Raw genomic sequence first — 8,100 nt, forward strand, 5'->3', positions numbered from 1 at the left:
TCATTAATTCAAGGAGCCTGGCATAAAGCTTCCGGTTTATCCCTTTCCTACCTCTTGTCACCTCTTGGTGTACTGTATTTCGAAGCTCTGAAGTTAGAGCATTGGTCTTGCTTGTCTGATCAATTTGGATAGCACAAATTATTTTCCCTTGTTTCGAGTCTGTTTTTTCTCTCCCCTCTAGGCTTGTATGCTCTTATACCTGGCTGGCACAGTGCAGCACTGACCCTTTCTGGGACCTTCCTTCTTTTCTAGGGTGTGCCAAGGGACTGGGATTTCTGCCCACGTATCTGTAGGGGAGAAGCTCTCCAGCTTCTTTCAGGAGTCTGGTCCACCCCTTGAAGGCTGGAGTATTTCTTCATATTTGGCTTCTGCCGAGTCCAGTTACTCTAGTCGCTTTTTATCTTTCTCTGGGTTCCCATGAACTGCTGCTACGTTACTGAAGGACTTGCAGAAGGAACTGCTGGAATTTTTTTGTTCCCTGTTTGCTTCCTGTTGCAACTTTCTCATACAAAGTAGTCATTCTTACTTTGAGAACACAAACCACTCTGTGACTATTTAAAACAACTTTTACACAAAGAACTAGTCTAATATATTAAAAATCAGAATCTGGAAAAATAACTGACTTGGAAATGTGCAGGAACTGTCACCAGTTAGAAGCAGATGATTCTCTAAAAGGTTCTCTAGAACACCTGTTTCCCCCAAAAGACCCTTTAACAGTGTGTAACAGCTTTAAGAGTTGTGTAACAAAGACCTTTAGCATGTGTCCAAGATCATCAAAACTACCTTACATCTTGAGAAAAAAGCAAAAGAAGGGGTATATTTTTGTCATAACTCACTGCCATTGCATCAACTAAGATGAAAATAAGCAGATGACTCAAGGAAGATTACAAGCCCTGTGTTTTAGAGGACCCTAGCAACTTGGCCTGCAGAAAAACTCCAGGTTTTTTTCTGTTAAATCTAATTGTTGATTTAACCCTGAACATACGAGTGAAACAGCTACCAGGTTTTCTGATGTGGAGTTCCTTAACATGCTCTCTGGGAGCAGAGGGTGTTTGGCTTTTTTTAGCTGTAGCAGTTCTTAAACATTCTGGATGGAAATTAAAAATAAAAATAATCAGAAGCCAAGTTAGGAGTTGAGGGAAGGTTGCCGTGGGAAGGAAATTCCTTCTCGGCTTCTGGAAGTGATACACTCAGGAACAAATGCTCTGTATCACGAGTCTTAATTTCTAACTCCTGACATATGCTCACTTCCATGATCTTCTCCAAGTCTGCCTTGAAACAATGTAGGTTCCTTGCCTGTGTTAATCTATTTGGAAGGTTTTTCAGTGACATCACGCCTCTCCTGGATAGAAACCTAATTTCCAGTCTGAGTTTATTCATGACCTATTTTTGATCTCGAGTGGTATTATTCTTTAGTTAAGTATTTCTTCTTCCGCCCTTTCCCAGCTCTGAGTCCCAGCTATTGTACGTGGTAAGTGACACGATGGGATGGTTGTTCTGTTGCCTCAAGGGCTGATTTGGAGTATCTCTGCTGTTCTGTGCACATGAATCAACATACGGACTCAAACAGGAAGGGTCTGCTACTTCTAGCTTCTCTAACCCCATGAATGTCTGATCCTGAGCTTCTTGTGTTGAGGAGGCATGTCATAATACTCCTTCCAGTTCTCCTTTTCTAATTCAAGCAATGTCACGCTCTATTTCTAAATGGTACTGTTACGGGTCTTCAGCTGTAGCCTCAGGATTGTCACCAGCATTCTAGAAAAGCATCTACATAAACTCTCGGGCTGCTGCAGAACAAGTGTGGAATAAACCTACCTACACAGCTTTCATTATTCAATGGAACAGTGCTACAACGAGTAGGACAGAGCACGAATTACTAAGCAGCAGCTCTGGATCCTGTTATCTAGTGCAGACACCAAGGATGGAAGAACACAACAGTCCATGTGCTGAAAAAAGTTAACCACTTACATAGCTTCCTCCCCTCCCTCTGACTTTTCCAAATGCCTTGTCTAAATGCTGAATAGTTTTGAAAAATGTAGGTCCTTTCTATGGGGAAAAAAAAAAAAAAAAGGAACCCCTCACGTGCTTTGTAGGTTGCTACATTAAGAATGCTGCACCAGCCAGAACTGCTGTCACTGTTGGCATGTTCAGGGGCGAACATCTGCACCAATAGACCAGTAAAGCAAATAAGAGGCACATGCACTGTTTGGCCCAGCTCTTCTTCTCACGACCAGCACTACTCTTTGCTTTTGGAGAAGGAAAAAAACCACATCTGAGTCTGTAGCCACTGATGAACTAAAGGAGAGCAGCTCTCTTTGCATCAGGCACTACTAGTTAAAAAAAAGCAAAAAAAAAAAAGCCCAAGCCTCGCTAACATACAGGCAAAGTACGATTCTGAAGAACAGCCCCCTTCCTGATAGCTGGTTTGTTCCTCTCTGCTGTCCTGCTGACAGCCTGTAGCAACAGCCTTTCTTCCCTGCTTAGCTGGCTGAAGAGCAACAGCTTCACACCTACACTGAGACTCCATGTTGAGCTCATTGGATGGGAGAAGCAGCCCCCCAGAGGGAAATCCCGCATGGGGCAACCCAGGGCACAGGTCAAAGCACACGAGTTCTAGTGTTCTGTTTGTCCATCCCAAGCTGTTTATTTGCTGTACATACAAGCTCAACACTCGCAGCCGGTGTTGAGACTAGGGAAAGCACAAGTGTCCGTGGCTGGAAACCTGGCAGAAAACAAGCAGGAAATCATGGCAGCAGATATGGTTAGACACTGTCTCACCAGCGCTTCCTCTGCTGTGGGGGTGGAGGCCTATTCTTGATGGTTTTGCATATGGGAATGTGTCTCTCAGCTGCCTGGGGAGCAAATCGGCGTCCGCAGTATGGGCAGGCAACATAGTCCGGGTTTTCGATGGCAGGCAACGGGGGCAGGTCAGACACCTTCCCTCCCTTGGAGAGGACTTGCTGCACCTGGCGGGCCTGGCGCAGGGTCTGGATGAAAACCTCATGCTTCTGCCTCCAGTTGTTTCTTCTGGGTGGCTCATTCTGCAGAAGGGAAAGGCAGTCAGAGCAACTGGCACTACCGGCAGCCTCTGTTCTCAATCTTATGCTCACAGTCCAACTCAGGTCACCCCTCCCTGGGCATTCCCTGCTGATGTAAAACCCGCCCTGAGAAGCGGAGTCACGCAAAGGGGATCAAAAAGACCAGCACCAAGGAGGATTTGAAGGAAATACTGATGGAGACATTGATACTTAGAAAGAGCTTGAGAACAACCAGAAAAGCAAGCAGTAGGGTAAGGGAACTGGAGCAGGAACAAAGCTGCCTGTTTCTACTGCCTTTGTTTTAATGGCCTGTGTTATTACCTGGATTTTCCGTCAGTTCCTTGCAGACCCTTTAAAGCTTTCACAGAGCTTTTCTGCAGCAGACCCAGTCTGCATCCTGAGCATCCTGACTACAGCAAGGAGGGAGCTTTCTCCAGGAGTACACCCTCGACATGTTACAAAGAGAAGTCAGTTAGGACCCCCGCCCCCCATCTATTAGATTTTAAATGGATCTATTTGTCCATTTGACAAGAACCTTTCAGAGGCAACAACTGGATTGTGTCCCTTAGCCCTGTGTACACATGAAGGTGCTCACATCTCAATCAGAATTAGATGTTGAGATGGAAGGGATGTGAGCAGGAGATATGGATTGAGGGAGGCAAAGGGACTGCACGTTACCTGAGGCCTCTCTGAGCAATTCCACTGCTGGTACTGTTCCAGTTCTGTGCCCCTAGCTCTGGCCCTGCTGGAGTCAAACACTTTCCTCTTGGAGCCTTGGCTCTTGCCACAGACACTCATGTGCTTCTCAAGCCTGGTGCAGAGGAACTTACGTCTGCAGAAGCTGCACTGTCTGAGCCCCCCCTGCTCCACAGAGCTGGCAGCCTGCAAGTCCAGCACCTCTGTGGGCAGGTGGTCATCAGAATCTTGGTCTGGGAGGGCAGAGGGAGAAGGGCTAGGTTTTTGGGCCAGCTCTGAATAAGAGGTTAAACACTCCATGGGTATGTGGTCTCGAATTTTGCTGTTGGTGGCCACCAGCCGCTCCTTCTTGAGTTTTCTCATAGCCAGCTCTTGGGGATGGAGGGTGATGCCAGGCTTGGGGATAGTGGCCTCTTCTGACTGCGCCCCACCGAAGACCCTGTCACCTGGCCTGACTGCAACTCTGAAAGCTTTCTCTTCAGCCCCCTTTCGCTCATGGGTCCTCTCTGCTTCTCTGTCTCTTCTCCCCTCTGCCTCGACAAGCTCCTTCTCTCTTTGAATCCTCCTAAGCTCTTCCTTTGCTCTCCTCAGCTTCTCTTTGAGGAGGCCCTCTCTCTTTCGAATTTCCTCTTCCAGGTTCCGTCCATCTGCCTCCAACTTTAGGATGTAGGCCGTCTCTCTCCTGTATAGATGGGAGGCTGACTGTTTAGTCTCTGCTGTCCAAGGAAAGAGCACTGTACCTAGCTGAGCCCTCCCTGCTGGAGGCTTCCCTTTGCTCCTTGAGCTAGGCCTACTGTTTGGAGCATCTTCCATGTGTGGGGAACTTCTGTCCTGTGCTCTGTTGACCACTGGAACACTCACACCCTTGTGGTGAAAAATTGGTTTCAGTGGATGTGCACGGTCCACTCCTTCTTTACGACTGGCTACTGATTTAGCTGGCAGAGTTTTGGTCTGGCTGGTGAGATACTTGCTCTGCAGTCCAGCCAGCCAGACACCTCCGTGCCTGGAGATGTGTTGACTCCTTTCTGCAGAAAGAGAATATGAATAGCTTCGGCTCTTTGGGGCGTAGAGATCCTTTAAACTTTCCTCTTTGTCAAGTGTGGGTTCATGCTGAAAGTTGTTCTTCTGGCGTTCCAGCTGGGAACTGGGAACAAGCTTAGTAGCTGCCACCACAGAATCCACCGGTGGAAACAAAGCTATTCAGTGCCTGAGAAACAGCCTGAGGTTAGAAGCAAAGTCATTACAGACCATCTTATCCAAAACTAGACAAATTTTCTCCTAACAGTCTACACCTGGAGGCTACAACGAGCAGCTATAATAACTATTAGCAAAGGTTTCGTAACCTTTCTGGGTTCTGTAAATCTTTATGTTCCTTCCATCAGGGGAGCTCCCATGCTGCCTCTTCCAGCCCCAGTCGCTTATGGAGCTAGAAATAAGATATGCTTTTATTTCAAGCCCTGTCTTATCATGGTAGCAGCAGAAATATGCTGTACTGCCAGAGAAATTGTACTCACCCAGGGTGTTTCCTATAGTGTGTCATAGAATGGTTTGGGTTGGAAGTGACATTAAAGACCATCTAGTTCCAACCCCCCTGCCATGGGCAGGGACACCTCCCACTAGACCAAGTTGCTCAAAGCCTCATCCAGCCTGGCCTTGAACACCTCCAGGGATGGGGCATCCACAACTTCCCCAGGCAACCTGTTCCAGTGCCTCACCACACTCAGAATGAAAAATTTCTTCCTAATATCTAATCTAAATCTACCCTCTTCCAGTTTGAAGCCATTACCCCTCATCCTATCACTACCTGCCCTTGTAAAAAGTCCCTCCCCGGCTTTCTTGTAGGCCCCCTTCAGATACTGGAAGGCTGCTATAAGGTCTCCCCAGAGCCTTCTCTTCTCGAGGCTGAACAACCCCAGCTCTCTCAGCCTGTCTTCATAGGAGAGGTGCTCCCGCCCTCTGATCATCTTAGTGGCCCTCCTCTGATCCCTTCAGTTTTGGCATCACCGATTCACCAGTGTGGCACACAGGTCTGGCAAAGCTCAGTACAACCATCCCGTGGCTCGTTCTACCGCATCCCCCGACGTCTGTCAGGTACCCAGGCCGCAGGCTGGCCCCGCGGGGTAGGCGGCGTTACCTGCGAGGCTGCGGGCAGCGATCTGCCCGGCCTCCTCGGCAAACTGCTTTGTCTTCCGTTTGGCTCATCGGTCTCCAATCGCCCTGGAGCCCCGACACCTCCCTCCGCCCTCGTCCCGGGGCAGCGCGAAGCCCTGCCCGCCGCTCCGGCCCTGCCGCCACCGCGGGCGCCGCGCCAACTGAGGGCCGTTGCCTGGAAACGGGGACGCGAATGCCACTTCCTGCGCCGCTCTCGCCGGCAAGCGGCCTCTCGATGGTCTCCCCGCAGCGCTCGCCTTCCACTCCGCCCTCCGGAGGCCCCCACCTCTATGGCCGGCTCGAGGCGACCAACCGGCGGGCGCGCCGATATGCTTTATTCATGCGGCGGTTAATGAGGGACCCGCCCCCTCCCCGCCCCGTCACGGGGTGCTGGCTCTTCATTGGCCACAGCGGCGAGTGAGGTCACACACACCCCCCGGTCGCGAGCAGCGCCGCGCATGCGCAGCGTGGTGCGCGGCTGCGGCAGGAGGAGGCGGCAGCGGGCAGTCGCCATGGCGGAGGGCGAGGGCTTGGTCTCCGTGGACTACGAGGTGTCCGGCAAGGTTCAGGGCGTTTTCTTCCGCAAGTATACACAGGTGCGGGCCGGGGCACTTGGCGGGGCTCTTTCCGAGGCGCACGGTGCCCTCCCTCAGTGCTGCTGGGCCTGTGGTGGCTCCTTTGGGGGCCTTGGCAGGGCTGGATGGCAGCCACGGCCTGGGCTGCGGCTGCTTCTGGGTGGGGGCTGTACTCTCTCAGTGCTGCGTGGTGTTAGCACGATGGAAAAGGGCGTTTCTCCCCCAGTCTTTCATGTGAAAGAGTATAACGAGGAGTTGGGTGAATGTGATGGCGCAAAGCTGGGAGGAGTGGCTGACCCACTAGAAGGCTGTGCCGGCATTCGGCGAGGCCTGGGCAGGCTGGAGAGGTGGGTGGAAAGGAGCTTAATGAAGTTCACCAAGGGCAAGTGTAGGGTCCTGCACCTGAGGAGGAGCAACCCCATACACCAGTATGGGTTAGGGGATGACCTGCTGGAGAGCAGCTCTGCAGAGACAGACAAGTTGACCATGAGCCAGCAATGTGCCCTTGTGGCCATTGGCTAATGGTCTTCTGGGGTGCATTAAAAAGAGCATGGCCAGCAGGTCAAGGGAGGTCATCCTCCCCCTCTACTCTGCCCTGGTGAGGCCGCACCTGGGGTACTTTGTCTAGTTCTGGCCCCCCGGTTCAAGCAGGACAGGGAACTGCTGGAGGGAGTCCAGTGGAGGGCTACAAAGTTGATCAAGGGACTGGAGCACCTCTCTTACGAGGAAAGGCTGAGAGACCTGGGTCTGTTTAGCTTGGAGAAGAGAAGACTGAGAGGCAAATCTTATCAATGTTTATAAATATCTAAAGGGTGGGTATCAAGAGGATGGGGTCAAACTCTTCTCAGTGGTGCCCATGGGGCACAGGACAAGGGGCAGCGGACACAAGCTGGAACGCAGGAAGTTCCATCTCAACATGAGGAAAAACTTCTTTACTTTGAGGGTGACAGATCACTGGAACAGGCTATCCAGAAAGGTTGTGGAGTCTCCTCTGGAGATACTCAAAACCCACCCAGATGCGTTCCTGTCCAGGCTGCTCTAGGTGAACCTGCTTTGGCAGGGGGATTGGACTAGATGATCTCTGAAGGTGCCTTCCAATCCTGACCATTCCATGATTCTGTGAATCCTCTGCTGCTTTCCTACTGTAGGAACTTCCGGGTGGTCTGTGTTTTACCTGTAAAATCGTCTCGGATTAATCTCATTTTGCTCTGCGTTGTCTTCTCAGAGGGAAGCCAAGAGGCTGGGACTCGTTGGTTGGGTCCAAAACACCAGCCACGGCACGGTCCAAGGACAAATTCAGGGTCCGACCGCGAGGGTGCGGGAGCTGCAGGAATGGCTGAGGAAGGTGGGAAGTCCCCAGTCCTGCATCAGCCGCGCCGACTTCAGCAACGAGAAGGAGATCACGGCGCTGGAGCACAAGGAATTCCAGATTTTGAAGTGACGTCATCTGGGGAAGAAGCAAAACCCTCAGCCTGAGCCGCCCTCGACGCGTTTCCCCCACCTTGTTCCTTCGGTCGGACGATACCCAGCTCTAGAGAACTCCTAGAAACGACGTATTTTTGTTGCAGAGGTTTATTTTTGGTTTTGGTGGTCGCCCTTTAGAATAAAATTGCTTGGAGCTTCTCGCGTGTGGAGTGGCT

The 8,100-nt window shown here is 51.0% G+C and overlaps 2 protein-coding genes across 3 annotated transcripts; one reads left to right on the plus strand and one right to left on the minus strand.

Moving 5' to 3' along the window:
* Nucleotides 1-2,647: 2,647 nt before the first annotated feature.
* ZC2HC1C (zinc finger C2HC-type containing 1C) lies at nucleotides 2,648-4,934 on the minus strand (the record flags this gene model as incomplete). The annotated part of the gene is made up of 2 exons (XM_063331791.1): nucleotides 2,648-3,041; nucleotides 3,717-4,934. Coding segments are annotated over 2 exons (1,485 nt in total), but the record flags the coding sequence as incomplete, so codon positions are not given.
* A 1,390-nt stretch (nucleotides 4,935-6,324) lies between these two features.
* ACYP1 (acylphosphatase 1) lies at nucleotides 6,325-8,083 on the plus strand. 2 transcript variants are annotated; one of them, XM_063333922.1, is made up of 2 exons: nucleotides 6,325-6,481; nucleotides 7,686-8,083. In XM_063333922.1, exons 1-2 carry the CDS (start codon nucleotides 6,344-6,346, stop codon nucleotides 7,899-7,901), a joined length of 354 nt encoding a protein of 117 aa, XP_063189992.1. In that variant the 5' UTR covers nucleotides 6,325-6,343; the 3' UTR covers nucleotides 7,902-8,083. The 2 variants fall into 2 exon arrangements, with proteins under 2 accessions (XP_063189992.1, XP_063189993.1); XM_063333923.1 differs by having other exon boundaries at nucleotides 6,326-6,448.
* Nucleotides 8,084-8,100: the final 17 nt, after the last annotated feature.

This window comes from Chroicocephalus ridibundus, chromosome 4, assembly GCF_963924245.1.
Source record: "Chroicocephalus ridibundus chromosome 4, bChrRid1.1, whole genome shotgun sequence".
In the NCBI taxonomy this organism is placed as follows: domain Eukaryota; kingdom Metazoa; phylum Chordata; class Aves; order Charadriiformes; family Laridae; genus Chroicocephalus; species Chroicocephalus ridibundus.